General features: G+C 40.7%; 1 protein-coding gene and 1 long non-coding RNA gene across 4 annotated transcripts in view; one reads left to right on the top strand and one right to left on the bottom strand.

Moving 5' to 3' along the window:
- Positions 1–22,020, bottom strand: part of KDM3B (lysine demethylase 3B) — a 34,895-nt gene extending 12,875 nt beyond the window's left edge. Inside the window, exons 1-15 of one of the 3 annotated variants that reach the window (XM_027643355.1) lie at positions 21,853–22,020; positions 20,145–20,258; positions 19,583–19,688; positions 18,061–18,185; positions 16,870–16,938; positions 15,384–15,965; positions 11,727–12,969; positions 11,160–11,361; positions 9,640–9,854; positions 8,461–8,613; positions 7,088–7,195; positions 6,379–6,506; positions 5,441–5,720; positions 4,202–4,458; positions 3,093–3,359 (exon numbers count right to left, since the gene is read on the bottom strand). In XM_027643355.1, the coding sequence (XP_027499156.1) occupies positions 3,093–3,359; positions 4,202–4,458; positions 5,441–5,720; positions 6,379–6,506; positions 7,088–7,195; positions 8,461–8,613; positions 9,640–9,854; positions 11,160–11,361; positions 11,727–12,969; positions 15,384–15,965; positions 16,870–16,938; positions 18,061–18,185; positions 19,583–19,688; positions 20,145–20,258; positions 21,853–21,897 (3,894 nt within the window). In that variant the 5' untranslated portion in view covers positions 21,898–22,020. Of the gene's footprint in view, positions 1–3,092; positions 3,360–4,201; positions 4,459–5,440; positions 5,721–6,378; positions 6,507–7,087; positions 7,196–8,460; positions 8,614–9,639; positions 9,855–11,159; positions 11,362–11,726; positions 12,970–15,383; positions 15,966–16,869; positions 16,939–17,071; positions 17,284–18,060; positions 18,186–19,582; positions 19,689–20,144; positions 20,259–21,852 lie in introns of those variants that run through there. The other 2 variants (XM_027643356.1, XM_027643357.1) reach the window with 2 other exon arrangements.
- Positions 15,568–21,140, top strand: LOC113947105. The gene is made up of 3 exons (XR_003527637.1): positions 15,568–15,674; positions 20,612–20,659; positions 20,986–21,140. It is a non-coding gene; the product is annotated as an uncharacterized LOC113947105 (long non-coding RNA).
- Positions 22,021–22,189: the final 169 nt, after the last annotated feature.

Genomic DNA, 22,189 nt, shown 5'->3' on the forward strand with positions numbered 1-22,189 from the left:
CCTTGGTCAGCTGAACACCCCTCTGCCCCTCACTGGTAGGATTAAGAAAACCACCAGAACTCCATGGCCTTGACCACTCCTCCCAGAGCCACAGAATCACTCCTGATACTGTCTTGATATTATGGAAGAGCAGCAGAGTGCAACTGTCTGAGGCCCTGACAAGCAGCAAACCTCCCTAAAATGACAGAGCAAATACACTGATCTCAAGTTTAAATATACTCCCTGATCCCAGCAGAAATTGTAATATTAAGGCAATGAAAAGGTTTTAAGCACGAGGAGTACTGATCCCTGCAGTATTCATTTGACCACTTGTAAACAGCAATTAAAAAAAATAACAACCAAACTACTAAACTTAGTAGAACCCTTCCAGCTATTAAGCAGCGAATTTCTCATGGAAGAAAGAAAATATTCTCCCTAGTGAAGAACACAGCTAGGGTTGCAAGGTAAAAGGATAGCAGGCTTGCCTGGCAGACACTTCCTGCCAAATCCGCTCTCAGACTACAGGGAGTGAACAAACAAACAAAATGAAAGCTCCAGTACCATCCCAAATTTTCAGTGTCTCAGAAAAGAGAAAGCCTAGCATGAAAATTCAGAAAAGAACAGGTTGCTATGAGATGAGAATCCTGACAGTTTCTCCAGCTAAGCAACAATCATTTTCAGGAGAGTAAAATGCTCCTGAAGAACAGGTTCAGAAAAAATTAGTCTTATGGTCTCTCAGTGAATTCTGGGATAAGACATACTTATTTCTGACAATTTCTGAGACAAGAGTCAAAAAGTGTTGCTCTTTCTGCACAACACTGAAGAAGTACCACATTATCCAAACATTAAGGGAAAGGAATTTCCTCTTTTAATAATTTGAGATGCCACTATGGCCAAGATCTTCATATGGCTCAGATCTAGTGTCCAGCGTGCATTTATTGTGCTGGGGAGGGTATCTAAGAAGTTGTTTTTTTCAAAATAACCTTTTCCAGCCCACAAAATAGGAAGAGGAAAATGATTTGGGAATGGTGGTGGGATTAATGTTCTTTCACTTCACTTTTAAAGGTGCAGCTGAGATGTACAGGAGTATGTAAACCACGGGAGAACTGTGACTGAGCAGAGTTTCTTGAGAGAGTCTCTGTTCGAAGAAATTCTGTTTAAAATAGCCTTGTTGAGACAGTGGTGCCTGTTTGGGTCATGTCTCTCTCTTGTGCAGGAACGAGGGGGGTTCACTTAGGTTCCTTTCCACATTTCAACAGGAAACTCAAGTGAGTGCAACACCACTGGAGGATCCCTGAATGAGCAAGGGACTCGCCTGTCTATTTTTATTCAAGGGGTTCTCTGAATTGTAAAGTCATCCAAAAGAATCAATAGCACACCTTGGGGCAAAGCCTAAAATAGTGGGACAGAAAGAGTCCATGAGCATGGCACTTGCAGCCAAAGCCTCAGAGTGTGCACCAGCTTGGAAGATGATGCACCTTGCAAGCTACACATCAGACAGAAGATCAGTCATGACATCTCGAGACTCCCTAAGGAGTCTCTCAGGATTCCTTAACAGTCAAGAACCCCAGGGCCACAAGCAGCATCTTGCACCTGGTGATTAACCAGTCTCATTGGCAGACAAACTGACAAGCACATTTTTTGTAAGCATTCCCAAAATATTCAGGATCCTCTTAAGAGAGACAGCAGTATTTGCTGACAGAAAGTGCTGACAAAATTATCAGAGTATACTAACCAGAAGGTAAGGAGCTCTTTACAAAGTCAGGCAGATGATGGACACCACAGCACTGCAAAACAATGATCTGAAATCCCTCATAAATCAGAACAATGTAACAGATTGAAAAAAGAAAAAAAAAAAAAAGGAGGAGACTCCTGTGCACCCCAAAAAACTGGGACAGGAAGATACCTGCAGTGTGGGGAAGGCTGGCAATACCAGGAGCAAGCTGAGTTTCTAGTCAGACAAGCAAGGGTGTGCTGCACAGTAGCCCACTCCACCTATTAGGGGCTGGCCAAGGGAGCCATAAACAGGAACGTGGCTGGTGGCACAACAGTCATCTTGGCACACACTGCACTCAACTGAAAAGTACCCTGGTTCTGTCAGGAATGGACTCTGAGTGCCAAAAGAGGTACTTGCAGTCTGTTCCTCCACCACACCTCAGCCACCTGCATCTCTTGTGAGCAACCACAAATAAACATGGAATGTGAGTGCCAAGAGCATTAGCACTGTAAAAACAGCTGACAGCAAGGACTTCTCCAGCAGATGGTCTCAATTCTGAGTAGTTAGTGAAGGTGACTGTGTCAGAGGCAGCTGCAGAACCAACCACCACGAATACAGTCTGAACACTGATGGACATCATATTCTGTTAAAGCTATGGGTACAGTTCCTTTGCAGCAGCAGTTACTCACCCATTTTTTAAGATTCAGTTTGTCTGACCAGGCTGATCTTACTGACTCTCTGAAGAAGTCTAAACTGCAGCACTACAGCTCAAGATCTGAAAAAGTGACTCTGCTGGCAGCAGGTCTAAGGTCCAGCCTTTTGACTGAAGGCCTAACCAGGTGATGGCACCTCAGACAATCGACAGCAGTGCTCAGTACATGAGCTGCTGAGTTCAAAAAAACACTTGGGTTGCACTGGTGTAGGCTCAGGGTGAGCCTATCAAGTACACCCAAAATTCAGATTAGATTACTACATGCAGCACTTTCATTTCTGCACAAGCTGCAGTTGGAAGGAATGGACCTTTCCCTGAGGCTATAAAGCATGAAGTTTGGGGGAGACATGAGGGTGCATGCAGGAAATCACAGTGGATTCACTACTGGGCTGTAGTAGAGCGGATCAGGGTCAGCACCAACCACATAACAACCAAAAAGGCTGTCACAGCAAACACCCTCAATGCTGGTAAACTGAGAAAAGCTCAATATGCAAGAACTCCTGGGCTTGAGTCAGTACAGCATAGAGTGGACAGGGCTGCTGTGTCCCCTGTCACGATGCTACAGTTGAAACTGTTATTCCTCATGTTCACTCAGGAGCAAGTGGCCAAAGTTTGAATGGACCTGGCAATGACCAAGGTACAGACTAAAATCACAGCAAGGGTTGGATACCTGCCATCACCCACCTGGCCTTGTTTCCAGCATTCCCTGAAGATCTTCCAGTTGTTTTTGTTGCTGGGGTCATGAAGGCAAAGGAGTCTACCATCACACAGCCAAGAATGGGAAGTGTGTGGATCCAGCACATTTAATCCCATTACCATTTCCTTCACCTCTCTCTGGGTGTCAACCAGGTTACTGGCTCGCTTTGCAGCATCAGATGTCTTCTTATTTTCCACCACAGAAGCAATGATATGGTCTAAGAAGTTAGGCAGGCTGGCTTTACCTTTGGCCCCCTAGAAGATGTAAATCCAGAGGTAAGTTTAGTCTTAAAACAGTAATCAGTTGTAAACAGTAATCCCAGACACCTTGCTACCAGAAAAACATGCATCAGTGAACAAACTGGCTCAGAGAGAGACAGGTATCCAGGAACAGAAACAGTAAAATAATCAACTACAGGCTACCTAGAAAAATATTATGCAAACAATCATGAAACAGAAAGCTCTAATGATCTAAACTGAGCTACTCTAATAGTAAAAATGGTTCATGTTTTTCTTAACTTCATTAATATCTCAACTCTATTTCCCCATTTTCCTTATTCCACTACTAAGGAAGTGAATTCAATCCCGGGACAGGTAAGCTGATGGATATATGAACTCTAAGGAAACACAGACAGGAGAAAGTGCTTCCTGTATGTCAACAGAACCATCAGTAGACAGCCAAGTATATTCTAGCTCAAATGCCTTTCTAGCTTACACAAGTTTGTTTAAGGAACTAGTTTACTCATGTTTTTGTCTTTTTTCTGTGGCATGCTTTTGCAATATTTATAAAGTTTTGAAATTTAAAGTGAGCTTGTACAGGGATGCTGATTATCAGTTAAACAATTTAAAGGCTGTACTTAACTCACTTTCTTGGTCTCTTGAAAACAATAGCCTCTCCATGGGAGTAGCAAACTAAAACTAAAAATTGGCATGAAAATTCTCTACAACTTTGTAACGTGGTGAGTTTTGGTGAGATATTACATTTGTTTCAACATTCAAGATTAAAATATTATAAAAACCTTTAGAGGGAAATTGTTAGATCATCATGAAATTCTTCCCTAGAACAGTTATCACTGAAGGAATATAAAATTATTTACCGTAGAAGCTGCAGAAAAGACTGGAGGAAAGGGGATTCCTGCGTCTGATGGGACCTGAGGAAGCTTTCCTGGCCCTGTGTGTAGCAGATCTCTGAGGCTGGAGCCTTCAGTTTTGTTGCTAGATGTCACTGGGCCCAACAAGAGGCTATTAAACAGCTTTGGGGTTAGAGGGGAAACCTTTGTACTGGAGTTGAAGGAATCCAATCCAAAGGGTGAATGGGATTCTTTACTAAGCACTGATCTCAGTGATCCTGATTCTGCAAGATAAATGTAACATTGAGTGGGGGAAGAAGAAAAAACAAGAGGCAAAGTCCAAACGATCGTGAAGTTTTCTGAAATTATTTGTTCTGGTATTAAATAGGATATTTACAGAATCTTGTGGTAAAGGTAAATTATCACTCCAATAGTGAATGAGGCACCTCAGCAAGAATCAAAGACATCAGATCCTTCAGACAGATTTTACCCTTCATATGCTGTTAAACATTTTGAACAGCACAACAGATCTGATCTGAAAGGATCTGACACACACAAAACCACAACTCTGTAACAGATTAAATTAAAAAATATTTCCCTGACTTTCTGAATTAATGTTTTGATATTAAATATTTCAAACTTTAATGGTAGTCAAAATACTACAGTGACTGAGCCCTCCAAAACGAGCAAATGATTCACAAACATTTAACATCAACATGTAAAGTAGTTTCTGCCAGATATATGGACAGGAATGAATCCTGTGCTAGGATTTATTCCCGTGAGGTAGTCATGCTACCTCTGACATTCAGGAAGTGTGGTCACTCAACTACCAAGTATTAAAGAAGCTCTAAGCTTTCATCTGACCCTCCAACTGGACTCTACTCTCTCAATTCTCTGGAAATGCACTCTTCACATAGCACACAGAAGAGCTTTATTTGCTTCAACAGTTATAAAGCGATAAGGCTGCATCTGAAATTAATTACTATCATTTTACATTAGCATACCAGCTTCTGAGAAAATAAATACACAAATTGGCAGTGAAATAAACTATGAGTGACAAGACAGTATTATCTTCAGCTGTATCATCTTTCCAGCTTTGCATACTCCTAAGCCTCTAAACCAAAACTGGTTCTAAGAGGCAAAGGAAGAAAAATGACCTTGTTCTTTTCTGTTTAGGGCCAGGTACTGTCACAAAGTGCAGCAACCAAGCAGTACGTTATCATATCTCCTTTAATTCCAACACCAGAGGGCATGTCTTCTGCTCACCTTTTGTTTCCTCTTTTGCTTTTTGTGTCGCTAAATCTGCAAGCCAGTGTAAAGCTGACGATGGAGCTGTTTCTGGGCAAAGTGGTCTGTTAGTCTTTATTTCACCAGTGTTATTAGCTGGTAATGTCTCTGTTTTTGTAGATTCTTCTATCCTATTATCAGTTGATTCAGATTTTGGTACAGTGTCCATTTCTAGCTGCCCCACTCCTGCTGTTCCTGCTCCAGTGGAAAAGGTGCTTTCGTTTCCAGAGGCTGATGCACTGGGATTTACAGTCGGAAGCTAAAACAAAAAAAATAAACGACTGCTAAATGTTGAATAAAGGGAAGAGTTCAACTTGGGACACATTTTAGTTATCCAATGCATTTGGGTTTGTCTGTTGTTTTTCTTTCTCCATTTGCTTTAAGTGCACAGTAAAGCTCATTTATGCTTAGTAGCAGAGTACTGGAGCTTATCTCTGTCTGTTTGATCCTGCACTGTGGTGTGAATTCTTCCCATGTCATCTTTTAACACAAGCCCAGGCTTCTGGATTTCTTTTCTCTTCTTTCTTTTTTCTTTATTCTCCAATTACAGGAGGATTTTTTGTATCAACAGTAACAGAATTGCTCTTGATTCCTTCAGGAACCATAACAAAATAAAAGCAAATGTTGCAAGCTACTAATAGTGGCTTGTTTTAAAATACAGCATCAGTATGAATGGTTTCCTACCCAACTTCTACATAAGAGTATTAGCTCAAATACCCACTTGGTAAGTAAAAGATGCAGTTCATATCCCCAAAAAGTGTCCCAAAAGACTTTTGCTAAGCTAAAACACTCAAGAGTACACATGGAAAAAAATAAAATTTCTGTTTTGCGACAGATTAGCCAAAAGGACCTAACATCTTAATAGATCTTAAAGCTGTAAATGTCAAACCAGGTAATTTCAGCCTCAAGTTTCGTACCTGTGATATTCCATTAGTGACAGCTGGTCTCAGCACCGATTTGTTCTGCCGGTTAATACACGGACAGTTGGCTTTAATGCCCCATTTGCCTCGTGCTGCATGAACCATGTCTCCAATGTTGTAAAGCGCTGTAAATAAAGCAGAGGCTTTAATATCACATGTGAAGACGTCTAAAAGAAAGGCCTGAACTACAATGTATCTTCAGAGGGGTGGGGGGTTTTAGTATTACTGCAAAGTATCTTTAAGATCACGCACTATCACAAGACTCTTGTCTCTGAACAGTGTGGCCAACGGGGCTGACACCACCTTCACAGTGGCACTGAGGGATGTCAAACCTGGCAAATCCTACAGATTATCATCTGCTCCTACTATTCCCCACATTACTAAGAGCATCATCCAGACACTCCTTGAACTCAGACAGGTTTAGTGCCCTGACCACTTCTCTGTTCCAGTGCCCAACCACCCTCTCAGTGAAGAAGCTTTTCCTACTGTCCAATCTGAACCTCCCCTGATGCAGCTTCATTCCATCTCCTTGTGTCCTATCCCTGGTCCCTGGAGAGAGGGGATCAGCAAGTGGAAGTCTCTTCTAAATCCATGTTAGAAGAGGTACCAGCTAGAACATCATTCATTCATCCTCATATTTTTTCCACTTACTTGCTCAGAACTGAGACAAAATTTGCTATTTTTCTTTTCATGTTTCAATCATTACCTGTACCAGGGATGATCTGTGTTGGCATAAGATTCTCTGGTTCATGAGACTGACCCTTTGCACACTTCAGCCATGAGAAAACTTCCTCATCACCAATCTCCTCTGTCTCTGGAATAAAGAAAAAAAATTATATTTTGTACCAAAACTTTAAATACAGAATACTTCTTCATTAATACTGTTTTTTTAGATTAACCTGGTGATCTCAGAAATCAGTTATAAATACAGACCATTAGAATAGGATGTACAGCAACTTTTGCCTCTTCAGATCATAAAACTACCACAGTAATTTTCCCTTCATCTCTAGCAGTTTGTTGTTTTCAGTCACCTAAAAATCTTGGCTTCTAGCCTTAGCTTTTTTAAATATGATACTCCTGTTCTCATTATGCTTTCTTAAGTTATCCTTATTAACATCCAGTGTTTTATACATCTGCTCCATATAATAATGTAACTGTCACTTATACCCCTACTCTTACTGATTGCCAGTTGACAGCACCCACGCTACCAAAGTGGTCTCAATACAGTAAAGTACACAAAAAACCCCAACCAGGCATCTGCTTTTGTACACATGTCACGCCTTTATTTGTTAAAATTGAACTTACTGAACTTTTTGCTGAATTACAAGCCCTGGTGTGTCAAGGAATCAAAAAAAAGAAGAAAACTTTCCAGTCTCACTCCTTGTTAGAGACAGCAGCTCTCTGCAGTGTCTGCTTACTAGTTCACCTTGCGACGGTTCTGAACTGTTAAGATATTACTTATATTTCTCTTTTATACTTTCTGAGGAAAAGATAGAACTATCCAGTCGTCTGTCTCAGTACACAGTCTATGCCTGCTGATGCTGTAATTTTAATAATCACATCCTAAGCAAATAAATAAAACACAGGTACATAAGGAAATGAAGAAAGGACCAGCAGCATAAAAGACAGTAGTGCCCAAGTTCCAAACATAGAATCATAGAATCAGCTGGGTTGGAAGGGACCTGTGAGATCATCAAGTCCAATCCTTGATCCACTACCCCTGCTGTTACTAGACCATGGCACTAAGTGCCACATCCAGTCTCTTTTTAAAAATCTCCAGGGACGGAGAATCCACTACTTCCCTGGGCAGCCCATTCCAATGTCTGATCACCCTCTCTGCAAAGAAATTCTTTCTAATATCTAACCTAAACCTCCTCTGGCACAACTTGAGAGACCATGCCCTCTTGTCTTGCCGACAGTTGCCTGGGAAAAGAGACCAACCCCCACCTGGCTACAGGAGCCTTCCAAGCTGATACTCACTAATTCTCCCACAAAACCTTCAGCAACTTCCCAGAAACTATCCCCAGTGAAAGCTAGTCAGGTCAAAGACTACAGTGGGTAGAAGAGCCCCGTACTCACCGCTGCGTGGACGGCTCTTCCTCAGCCGGTAACAGTCCAGACAGACCCCAAACCCACACTTGCGACACACCCAGTGGATATTGAAGAGTGTTGTCTCACACACATCACACATCTCCCTCACACCACGTACTGCTCGCTTCCATGCCACCTTCTCTATAAAGAGGAGGAACACTGAGAATTAGTGCTTTGACATTTTGCATTTCTCCCACCTAATCTGAGAATATCACAGTAACACTGATAAAGAAACAATTCAGAGAAACATGACCTGAAGGCAGAGTATAGAAACACCCACTTTTTACATTCAGAGACAAGTTCTTTGAGTTGCTAGTTTAGTGACACTATTAAAATTCCCCTTTCTAAGAGTGGGTCAGGTCCCAAAATGCACATTACAAGGAAACGCAGCACCTTACAGAGTTCTGTAATAACTGAATTTCAAGGAGCACTTATGGAATTTATTGCAAAATTATAAAACTTCTGCTAGTTTATGAACAAATAACATCACCTTCTAAAACCATTAAGAATGCATATTTAGTTTTACTAATCAGATGCCTGTCAACAATTCAGATCCTAAACACATTTGCTGAGGAAGGGGAAGCCCTCTCCAAAACGATGCCCTTGTACATTCCAGAAACTAAAGGGAAAAAATCAGATAGTCAGTTACCCATGTGATAGGCTAAGCTGGCCATCTTTTTATTTTTTATTAAAACTATTCCCTTTGAAGCGGCAAGCTGGCAACTAGTTGCTCAGCTGAGTCCTTGCAGGCTGAACACAGGTACTGCTCCTTCCCTAGAAACCCCTGAGCTTTTATATGAAGTCTCTGGAGTATAAAAGGATAGGAATATATGAGAAAAGTTGATTAAAGTATAGCTGGTCAGTGTGTAAGTGTTGTCGATTTATTTCTAATTTCTTAGGAGCATGAGTCAGCTGATTTCTGCACTTATTTCACATCTGGGAAAGTTATCATTAGATTCCTTGATAGTAATGTTGCGCTGATCCAAAAGAAAAGTCCCAAACACTGGTCCCACACACACCCCAAAAAGTGAATATAGCCTTCTCTTTGGAAGAGCAGGAGAAGCATTTTAACAAGAAATTACATGACATTTTCAACTCTATTCCACTGCATTGTACACACATTACACAGAGAGGATGGACAGAAAACATGTCAAAAGCCCAGCTTACGATGTGGCTCCACCATCATCATCGCCTCCTTCTCTGACATAACAAGTTGGCAGAACTGGTCCCCAACATTGGCCAGGATATATTTGGAAGTTTCCAGATCTATCCCTTCTGCAGGGGAGGAGGAAGGAATCCATAGGCTCATGGCATCAGGGTCACTTTGCTGTGGGTTCAAGAAACCCTCTACTCGCAGGATCCCTTTCCGGGTAAACACCAGCCTGCAGGAAACAGGATGGAGTAACTGAGAAACTGGTCAACCACCTTTAATAAACTTATAATGTTAATAAACTTATAATGCCATCTATGTCAGAACATAAACCCAGAAAAGGGGGAAAAAAAGGCTTCAGCTAGAGTGCTATATTCTACAGACAGTACATTTATTTTGCAAATCCCGGTAACAAGAGAATAAAGTATACAAAGCTGTGGCTGCAAAACCCACTGGAATGAATCCGCAGATCCCAGTAAGTATTGGTGGGAAATTCCACACAGAAGAAATTTCTACAGCTTGCTAAGTCTCATATCTCTATACTATTAATACAAAGAGATGACAACACTCAATTTATTTGGGTTGTTGCATGATGTTGCTTGCAAAATTCTGAATGGTTCTCATTCTCAGTTTTAACTCATGAGAAAGCTTTTCTCAACTTTTCAGTTCTGGTTAGGGCTGCCAGCACTTGTTCTAATAGCTCACATTACAGGATATGCAAAAGTCCTCCTCGTACTGCTCTCCACAGAGATGAATCACAACTGTTTTTACCAATAGCTTTGACCCCCCCTTGTCTTTGTGTGGTTAAAGGTGCAGTAACGTATTAAAGAACCCTAAACATCTCCTGCCAATATTAAAGGCAACTCCATTTTTGAGCAGAAACCATCTTGTCTTTAACCTCAAAGCTAGATTAATTTTTAACAAGCTTAGGAAGAGAAGCAGCATGATTACTGAGTGGGTGACACATACTGAAAATTCATTTCATCCTTTATATGCTAGAAAGTCAACAAACATTTTTGGAAGAAGATGCAGTTAAGGAAGATGAAGAGAAGCACGACAGGTCTGTAAGAACTGTAAGAGCACGTACAGAGAGAACAGAGATGCAGTGTTCTCCTAAAAATCCATCCTGTACTCAACAGAACCTAGCCAAACATTAGCCCCAGGCTGGCAATGTTTACTTACCTATTGAGCAAATTAAATTTTATCTTTGTTCTCAATGCCTTATGAAGGAGGGAGAGAACAGTTATTGTATACAAATTGCTACCCAGCAGTAAAATTCTACCCAATAAAGCAAATTCAATTTCCTGAGCTGGACCTTGAGACTCAGTCAGTATCACATAGCTTCGCCTTTGAACAGCAGCTCTTCCCACCCCATTGAGGGAATTCCAGTCAAGTGATGCAGAGAAATGCAAGAAACTCAAAACCTTCATCATTGTACCCAAGCATATTAAATAAGTAAAACATAATTACTTTGTGCTTGGACATGGTCCAAGCTCTGCACACAGACTACACATGAAGGAAGGAAGAATTTGGGCACCTCCGGAAGTGGAAGAAGCGACAGGCCACAGTTGAGTCATCCTGCTCTTGCTCCTTAAATTTGCGGTACCGCTCCAGACGGCACTCCCGACACTTGTGCAGATGTGGAGCTACATTGATGCAAGAGCCATCCTGGAGAAAAGGCTCCCCTGACTGCTTCAGCTTCCTCACCTTACTCATATCTTTCAGCACAGACTGGCCAACTGGGTGAGGCAAAGTAAAAGTAAAAATCTATTAGTTAATTGCAACAGCAAAAGGACGCTGGCTCCAGTAATCATCCTTTCAGAGATCTGTCATGTTCACACCCATGTAAAACCAGTAAGTCTGTTTAAATCTGCAGCACACCACACCTCTGTCCTGACAAATACATGCTTAAACATTTCTCAAAGTGAACATCTAATTCACACACAAGAAGCATTACGCTTTAGCCTTGCAAGCATCCCGTGTGCTGCATAGTGAGCATAAATGAGGTTTACAACTGTGGTTAGTTCACGGAGTTCACACAGGAGATAACCCAGTATCCCACCTCCTTGTGCTTCCAAGACATCACCTGCATTCAAGTCATCACCTTTTAGGGGAGCTGTGCGGGGCCGGCCCTTTGGGGATTGTTTCCCCTTTCCTTTACACAGCAGCAGTTCCGCATTGCGCTCCGCATTGGGGCCCAGCTTTGCCATCAAGTGGTCTGGGATACCCTTCATACAAGCTTTGACCTGCAATTGGTCTTCAGAGTCACTCAAATCTGACAGGTCACTATTTGTACTGGAGTCAGAGTCCTGTTTGGACGTTAAGCTCCGCTCATCTAGCGAGAACCTTTTCACAGCTTCAAAAGGAGCTTTGTTCTCCTGTGGAAAGTCTGCCTGTGAAGAGAAAAAGCTAGATGGATGTCTGCCAAACACATTAGAAAAAGTTTTCAGAAGAGGATTGTCCTGCTGCCCAGGCCCAATGGCTGGTTTTTCTTCTGTTGGGCTGGAGGAAAGCGTGGGCATCTCGATAGGCTGTGTCAGGTTGCTGGTCGGTGAGCTGGAACGGCCATTCCCTACAGTGGAAGGGCTCTGAACACCAGCAGCTGCTGTTGAACCAGGAGCACTGGAGATCATCTTTGAGCAGTCAGTTGTTATAAACAAGCTTTTCTTCTTAGCTAAAGAGTCTGCAGAGGTGAGCGATTCCGGCCAGCCAGAAGTGGCCTTGTGACCCACGGGTGTCGAGGGAGTAGAAACCCCCGTCTGAGATGAAGATGCAAAGCCACTGAAAGGACTAAGTTCTGCTTTCTCAGCAAATGCCAGGAAAGGGTTTGAGGGTTCCTCTCGTGATAGCTTAGGGGGCTGTAAAAACAGGTTCTCATGACTATCTGGGGGACGAGTATTCAACAGACTTCGTGAAAAGGCTGGAGTAAGGGTAGGCATGGATTCCACAGGCAGCTTCCGCTCCACAGAACCACCAGACTGGGCTCCTGGTTTACTGTCCACTGAGAGAATTTTACCTTTACAGATCCCAGAACCCACACTCTCTGTACACTGCTTGAATGAGTCCCGACTAGAGACATCTTCAGTCAAGCTCTCTGAAATGACCGTGAAATAGTTACTGGAAGGAAGATTTTGGGACATGCACTGAAAAAACAAGTTCTTGGAAGGATCAGAATCTTTCTGAGCCTCTGGTCCAGTACTACAACCAAAAGGAAATCCAGAAGACTTGCTTTCTGGAGTCATCACTCCATTTGATTGGCTCCTTCCAGCCCCAAATACCAAGGACTGGGAAGCACTTGGGAGAGACGTTCCAAATCCAGAAGAAGCCAAAAGTGAATTTCGGGAACTCTGAAACAAAATTGATAAGCATTAGTGTATTAAAGGATTATTGTTTGATTCAAGAATACTTTGATTCATCTATTTGTACAATTAGCATTCTATTTATCTGGAACAGAAACTTCCAGCAGACTTATTTACAATGAAGAAACTAAATATTGAAACTAAATACACAGGGAGAAAACTAACACTTTATGTCTTATCATGCTGAGACACAAGACAAGGGGAGCTAATTCACTGAAAAGCAAATTATTAAAGCTGCTGCTCATCTAAATTCAAATCAACAAGAGGGGAACTCTTAACTGAAACCGCTTTTGAATAACCTCCCATCTTTCACCCTCCCCCAAGATCATCCTGATAAGCTTCTCCTACTCAAGTAGCACTCTTGAAATAAGTAACTAAGTTTGCAATTTAAACAAAGCAAGCCCTCTAGCAGTTAGAACAAACTATTCCTGGTCCCAGCAAGCCACATCTGCTGACAGGTATATAAAGGCCTTTGACTTGGTGCCTTCAGAGGATTACTCAGCAAAGGTTAAGCACAAAGGGCTTTATTTTTGTGATCACTAAACACTGGAAAGTTTTCTGACTGGCAGATTTCTGCTAGAACCATAACAGTGATATGGAATATTCACTTCCTCTCTTCTCAACTGATACTCGTTCAGATTTTCCAATTCTGACAGCCCTATTGTAACTGATTATATGCTGTGACTAGCTCCTCATAGAATCATTTAGATCAGTTCTACTTTTAAGTTTCCACTTAGAAACCTGCTCATGATTAATACACTTTTATTTCAAGGTCATGTTAAAATACAACCACAGACTATGCAACACACCCTACTGGTCAATGAACACCTACCATACTGCACACTCTGGTTTAGCTTGTTCCCTGTTACCAACCTCCAGCTGTAGTAACTTCAATAACACATTAACAGTTCTTTCAGGTATTAGAATTTCAGCTATTTCTTTTTAGAGGCAAAAGTAATTTTTTAAAAAAATGGAGTTCTGAGAGTTTTAAAAAGAGTATGAACGCAAACCAAGCTTGTTAAGTAATCTCAAGGACCAAATCACACTATGATAAAGAGGACAGTCTGAAGCAGTAACACGTGAACTATCTACAGCACTCTTGCTGGCTTATGTCACATTCCCTCCCTCAAGGAAAATACAGTTTAAAATGGCCTAGTAGCCTGCCTGCAAACTCTGAAGCCAGGTTATTAATGTTTTAAAACAAGTGATTTGGGGTTGGAGAGAGGGAAAGAAGGAGAAGTGGTACCAAAATTTCTCAGTGCAATTAAAGTTGTTCCTTAATACCACTGATGATAGAATGAATTTTTATCATTTACCTACACAATGTGTAGTTGCTCCCAATGCTAATTTTTTTTTCTTTTTTTGGGGGGGTGGGGGATAGAAGAGAGAGGAGGTTATGTTATATTATGCTCATTACATTACACTACTGTCTTCAACAATTCTGTTTCTCCTTTACACCTTACCATCTAAGAATCTTTACCCCAGGGTAAACATCTAACCTTTACACCCATTCCATTAGCTAATACAAAAGACAGGGATGGCAATAATCCATTTAACCTCCTGGCAATCACACTGGACTCCTTAACGCCTCTCCCATTGTCTTCACTTTTTTTATACAGTAGACAGCAAGATTTCTAATTTTTGTTGTACTTACTGAGTGGGGTTTTGGTTTGGTTTTGTTTTTATAAGCCCTCATTTGATTTCTTAAAAGGTCTTCTCTTTTGTTTCTAAGAGGGTTTCCCTTCTATTTTTCCACTCTTTACCTTGAAAACAGACATAACTAAAAGGTCTTCAAGCTGCTTCCAGACTGAGTTCTTTATTATAATTTATTCTAAAGGTACTCATCTCAAATATTCTAATTATTTGTTTGGTTTTAGTCCTAGATAGCACACAATGCAACTGGTTCATTTTTCTCCTATATAGGTAACACAGCTGTAACATACAAGCTGGGTATCTATAAAAGGTCATCTAAATGTATCCTCATAATTTTGCTGGTTTTGAGGCTTTTTTTTTAAGTAACTTGAATGTTCAACTCAGTGCACATTCTCACGCAGATTTGTTAACATAAAGGCAAGAGGTTTTAAGGAGGTTATCTTCCATATGACACAACAAAATTAAGTGCAGTGCTTAATGTGACTTTAAAACTGCATTTCTCAGATTAAGGCTGAATAAACACACACATACACAGTTGTCTCTTACTACTCCTTCACCAAATATCTTAATTTTCTTTGGAGTCATTTCTTAGATCAGGTAACAGGCTTTCTTTGTGAGGAGAGGGACTAATCAGAGAAAAAGCAGTTTTCTCAATTCCATGGCCACACGTTGTAACAGGAGTATGTTGCAGAACATCTGCTGCAAATACATAAATCCTTCTTGGACACGCTGGATCACGAGTTACTCACCTCTCCCTGGGCTTGTGATCGGACTGTTTTCAGTTTCTCCTGCCCAGTAACAGTTGGCAAACTGGTGTCAGAGATTCTCACCGTTGTCGGCGTCAAAGCAGTCGTAGTAACGGCGGTTGCAGAAGTCACTGTGCCTTGGCCAACCTGCTCCAGTGATTTTCCTGCCTCTTTACATCCAGATCCAACGAGCAACGTTTGTCCAGCCACAGAGGAAAACGGAGTGAAGGGCAGTGGTGTGTCACCACCAACCGGCTCATCCTGCACCACCAGTGTTCGGCCGTTCTCTTTGGTGTAAGTAGCAAAGCGAATATTGCGATTAATCTGAGGAATGAATGAAGGCAACTGCTTGGCCCTCGGATCCAGTCCTGTTTCACTGCTGGAGACTCCTTTCCAAGGCCCTCTGCTCGCCTCACCTCCATCACTACCGTTGCTATCCACCTCACCCCTCTCCTTTAGCTTCTTTGTTGCAGGATCACATCCAGAATCTGAAGCATTTTTCCTCCTCCTTCCATCCTTTCCCTCCAGGCTTTCTTTCTTCTTTTTCCCTTTAGATGATGATTTAGTTGATTTTAGGCCCCCTCCCTGTAACAGACAAAACCACGCAATCACTAAACAGAACAATCAGAATACCCATTCAAAAACCATTCTTCTGTTAGAAGAGAACACATTACACTGCTCTGAAGCTTAAGAACATTTTATCACAAATTGAGACATCTAAAGAGAGATGCCATTTGAGCACAGAACACAAGCATGAGTGCAGTCTTGACTTTTTTGTACCAGAATAGGATCTGCACAAGAAAATTTTTAGCTGAGCTACTTTGATGTAGCATGTACCACATCATGGCAAATTCTGAGAAACACCCAACACTCCATCACTGTTCTTCATAATGCATGAACACTATTTGCACACTCATTTTTGCTCCAAGTGTAATCCCCACAGCTCTTTTGAAGGGCACACTTTCTGTGCACTACACAAAGCCTACAATATTTAACTACAGGAGACAGCTTGCCCTTTCGCCTGTAGGGTAAAACTACAGGTTCAAATGCTATCATGGAATCTCTCAACTGAAGCAGTGTAATGCTTACAAGGCATACAGGCCAGATGGCAACTCCTAGAAATGCCTAAAAAGGTCTGTGAAGCAGCACAGTGATCCTGTTAGAAAAAGGCAGCAAGCACAGACAATCTTTATCACCTTAAAATGGAGCACAACCATCATGGTTACTGACCCCCTTCCAAGATCCACACTAAACTTAGTAAAACAGGCCTAACAAAAGGAGAAGATTGTTTGAAGAAAGCTATGACCATCCTCAAAGTAGCAAACAAAATTTTCCCGTTCCAACTTTTAAAAGGGAAATTATTAAAATTATCAAAGATCCACAGTGAACACTCCATCATTTTTTAGCTGTTCCCATGTTTTAGATGTTTCATGTCTAAATTTTTATGAAGTTTCACACTGTATATACAAGACCTGAACTGCTGGACTACCTCGCTTGGAGAAGTGTTGTCCATCACCACATGAATCAGTCGAGGATCCACCGACTTTATCTCACCACTCTAATTTTTTAGGCAGATTGACAATGAGGAGGTAGGAGAAAGAAAAGAGGAGGTTAATTTTTAATTCAGAGTATATAGTATCAACATAAGACACCTAAACACAGAGTTACTGTGCAGCCCCTCTCCCATTTACCTTTTCTATCCCACTTTCTTAGGAATACTACTGCCTTCCAGTTTACCTTCTATCCTTCTGCTTCTCCATTTCAAAAACTTGCAGATTTGATTCCTACTCCTGTTACCCTGTATATTTGTTCTGTTGAGCATTTCTAGAGGCATTCACTGCATTAAACACAGCTCTTCTTAAATGTGATTTAGTATTGTTCTAGCCTTCTACACTTCACTCTGCTAGACCTAGAAAAGACAACTATAAGAGGCACATCAATTCATCCTAACTGTCCTCAGCAGTGTCTCCCTAAAAGGAGCAATGAATACCCAGTCTCTAACTGTGCTTGGAGGTTATCACTTATTTCACAGTAAATACACAGAGAGTTGGGTGCTTCTGAGTATGTATCTGCTAAAAGCACAGGAGCAGGCCAGTGGTAAGACTGAACTACCTGTCAGATCACACAGAAGCATGTAATAAAACCCAGGTAACTCTAGCAGTGCACAGATCCTCTGTGCTGTTCACAGGTTTATTGACAGCAACAGGGCAAAAGCAAACATACACAAATACACAAATCAAATTTATTGAGGCTAAGACTTCATCTGCTACGCTGTACTTGTTTCAAACCACTTGTACAGTGTGTCAGATGGAAACCAAGAGAAGGCACAGGAAGACCACAACATAAGAGATCCAGAGGGCAGCTTTCTGTGCATCAGCACACTCTCCCATCCAGAGAATCACTTTCAACATTTTTTTCATACAGCACTCATTCCCAAAGAAATTCTTACAGCTTTTTTTTTCATAGAAATGGCCTGTGTAACATCATTTATTCTGGAAAGTCATCATAACAGAAAAAAAATATTATAAAAATTCTATGAATCACAACATGAGTAATGACTCATCTTTTAAAACAAGAAACAAAGAACCAGAAGAACAACTTTTGGTGAAGCTGTCATTCTCCACATATAGATATTGAGGAGTGGTATTTTAGGAACACCAAAAGTGCTTCATATTTTTACCTCAGTCACAGACACCTCCATAAGACGAGTTATTGGGTCTTGATGGCTCACAACACCAGAGAGCCAGCTATTTTCATCCTCTGGTTGGTAAACCTTAACTCTTTGGTCTTGGACACTGTAAGGACCTGGAAAAGAGGGACTCTCAGTATATTTTCCAGACAAGTTTTGTGTCATACTAGTGAAGTCATGCAATAAAATAGTTCTGTATGCTTATTTAGGGCTTGAAGTATCATCTTTCAGATGGTAAGACATTAAAATGCTAGGACTAATGCTGAAAATCCTGTGTAAGCAGGTATCCTACCCTAAAAAGTCAACAGGTCCTAAATGCTATTGTAAAGACAAAACAAACACAGTTTATAAATAAAAAAAAAATGTGAAAGATCAAAATAAACTCAATCCTTTGACAAAAATCAAGCTAGAAGGAGGCTCCTTGCTAACTTGCCTTTCTAACCTATGGGTTAATAATTATGTAGCATCAATCCAGTGGTCAGTCCTGGCATTCTGATTCAGTTCAGATGTGCCAAATCCCAGCAGAAATGCTGAGTAGTTTGGAGCAGAAACATGTATTTGCATATCCAACATCTCCAAACCAGCTGGTCTCAATTCTTTCACCCTGGTAATGGATCATCTACAGAAAAGTTTCCTCTGACCCTGCCCTTACCCTCCACATCAGCATGCAGAGCTTTCCTCCTACCCAAAGTCCAGACAAAATAATCCACTGCTAATATCAGATCATCAAAATCCACATGATCCAACAACCTGTATGTGACACACTCAGCATAAGGCAGAAGGCAGCTCTAAACTGGACAATTCTAAAGCTACCAGCTCATGTAAGAAGTCTTGTCCTCAGAAATTCTTATGAATACACCAAGAGGCACCAAATTCCCAAGGAATTACATCTCCCTTCAAATGTAAAACAGGAGTCTATCTCTAGGGTGGCCCCTGGCACATGAACTCTGGATAGAACACTGTTTTAGCACTTGACCAAGACTACCCAGATCTAAAACAGTGACAATCAGTACAGGATCCAGATAACAGATAAGGTATTAACTCTATGCTGACCAGCCGTGCCCACACCACATTTTCAACTTAAACAATTCATGTATTAATCAGTAAAATGTCAAGATTTGAACTGACATTGTGAAGACAGTTTCTGAGGATCAACAACTACAGAAAAACTTCAATTCCAAATTTCCAGAATTACAGATTAGAACCATAAAAAAGACCAAAACTTTAAAAATTCTAAACTAAAACTTAAAATAAGGGAAGTTGTAAATACATGGAAATCATCCTACTTTAACTAGGGACCATTCCCAGTAGGTATTTCTGGTTGTATCTCAGCAACTGTTTACCTGTATCTGTGACAAAATAATGCTTTTTTGTAAAGAAATTGCAAAACATAGAAAATTTACCCTCCAAATAAAACAGTAACAGATACTATTACTATCCTCCTTCACAAATCCCAGTATAGTCTAACTGTTCCACAACAAAGTAGCTCTGAGATAGAAAATACATTTCTCACCTCTACTAAAAATCTCCTGAAGCTTCTGGTCGCTGATCAGTGTATTGACAGATTCTCTTAGCAAAGGCTGTTCCTGCAGAATCTGATTTTGACTCTCTGTTCCCATCTGCCAACAACAAACAATTTTAACACAAAAGTACAGTCTTTTAAGGTAACAGAATCATTAGTTCTTAAGGGACAGCTCTTCTTGGACTGCTGTCAGAGACTGACAAACCAAAAAAAATGTAAAATTAAGGACAACATTACTGAGCATGTCAGGAGGAATAAAAGCATTAGCTATGCAAATGCTGTTGCAAAACTTGCATTGCAATTATCAGCTACACAATGTTTGACAACTAGCTCTCCAAACGAACAATGCAGAGAGTAACTGGGACTTTTCAAATGCAAATGGAGGTAGTGTAAGAACTTGGAAATGCAGGGAAAGAAACACAAACTCATGACAGGACAGCAAAAGGAAAAAGACAATGATAAGTTGGTGGAACAGTAAGAAAAAAAATAAAATTAATGTGACAAGCACTGGACAAAGTTAAATTTACAATTTAACTCGACACAGCTCAAATACCTGAAATAAACGTAATCCACTGGCATCCGACAGGAAACGTAAATGTCTGTCCAGAAGAAACTCTACTGGGACCACAGAGCCCAAGCCCAGCTTATCTACTAGAGGAGTGAAGGTCTGTGATGAACAAACAAACAAAAAAGGTTATTAAAATGACTGAGCACACTTACAGGCCAACAACAGTCGATTTCACATGCTACTTACATTCAAAAATAATAAAAAGCTTAATTTCTCAACTTGTACTGCCCAGTGCCTGAGTTTTAATGCAAAATATTAGTCCTTATGTCTAAGCTAATAATTCTTGCATATTACAAGCAGGAATTAGAGACAATTGCCTCCACTTCATTAGATCTTAAAGCAGAAATGAAAACATCTGTCGTGGTATTTAATTTTTCATAGGTAAGCACCTTCTGATGCTCAAGTAAAAAAAAAGTTTTGATTAATAGTTCAAACTATCTTACATATTTCAGATATACCCTCTGGAAAGGAGTGTTTTTATTCCTGTACATAAGTCAACTGTAAGTAATTTATAGGCTTATTTTTCAAGGGGAGCTTTTTCTGCTAGTCTTTTGTGCCAAATTGAAGTTCACAGTAAGTGTAGTATTGATGTTCAAGACGCAGAACAAATAAAAAAAAAAAATACCTAGCAGAATTAGAATGACCTTATAACATAACTTGCTGATGGCAGAGGAATTTGCCAACCACTGGAGTCTTTGCAAAGTGCTTTCAACACGATTTTAACACACAAGTATTCACGACATTTTTCCCTTAACAGCTCTCATCAAGTTTGTTTACACTCCACCCTCCTGTACACAGTAGTATAAATATAAATTATTTTTTTCAGTTTGAGTAAAACTATTTCCCAGAAGTGAACAGAACTACAAGAAAGAGACAATGAAGGATGAATACACATTCTTAAGCGAGGTATCTAAAAAAAACAAACAAAAGAACCCCCAAACAAAACAATACACTGTCCCCTTTGTAATGTGAAGTAGTTGACTTCCCACTGCATCTGTGTACCCTGGTGCTTCGGCTAACTCCAGTCTGCATTCCCAGGCAGTTATCTGGGTCGGCCTCTGTGCTTAGAGATAGCTTCAGTGCTCTCCTGTCCAGAGCACAGAGCATGGAAACACTTTTTTAACAACCCTACAGATAAAGCTCGAGTTGTAGTGGAAGTGCTCTGGGATCATCACACAGTGAGTGTGCAGAATGTGGTAACACCCCCAAATCACTCAGATTGTGGCAGACTTGGGAATCATCTGAAAGAAACCGATCCTGCATAAAAACAAGTTTCCCAGATGAAACTAATTGGAGTTCACTTGGAGGCAAGTTGGAAATACACTGAAAGGAAAATTTTGTGGAAAAAGCACTATCTACAGAATCTCTATTGTAAAGGCCTGGTTTTCTTTTGCCTTAAGCCAAATGCAATAAAGAAATTCTCAGAGAAAGATGCAGTACTGAACTTGCTGCTTTGAGCCCAAGTGTCCATTTAAAACACTGAATTCAAATTCTATCAAGGCACAAGATCCTTGACTGGAAAAAACATTTCAACGTACCCACGCACAAAACGTATTAAAGAGCAGAGAGTAGGATTCCAAGCAGTTCAAGGACTGCAAGAGGAGAAAAGAAACAAAAAGAACAGCCAAATAATAAAAGTTAAACAGCATGAAAATGAAGGAAGGATTCTCACATATTTTGGTCAAATACTCACCAGTGCAGGCCACTGTGCCAGCGAGACTCGAGTCCCCTGAAGCATAACTGGGTCATTTCGAGGTGCCCAAACCAATGATCCTTCCAGCAGCAACACTATAACTTCTTCAGCATGGACTTTCACCCAGGCATGTTGGTTCCAGTTACAGCCATCGAATTCCACAAAGATCTGATTAAAAAAAAAATTTAGAAGGCATTTCATCTCTTTTCAGACACTGAATAGAAAACAATATTCCTACAGTCCCTATGGAAAAGGAAACAGCAGCTTTAGTCAGAAAAATCGGGATAAGTGTTGTAATGTTAACACTGAGAACACCACATCTACATAGCTATCAAAT

Source organism: Corapipo altera, unplaced genomic scaffold, assembly GCF_003945725.1.
Source record: "Corapipo altera isolate COAL_440 unplaced genomic scaffold, ASM394572v1 75, whole genome shotgun sequence".
Classification (NCBI taxonomy): Eukaryota; Metazoa; Chordata; class Aves; order Passeriformes; family Pipridae; genus Corapipo; species Corapipo altera.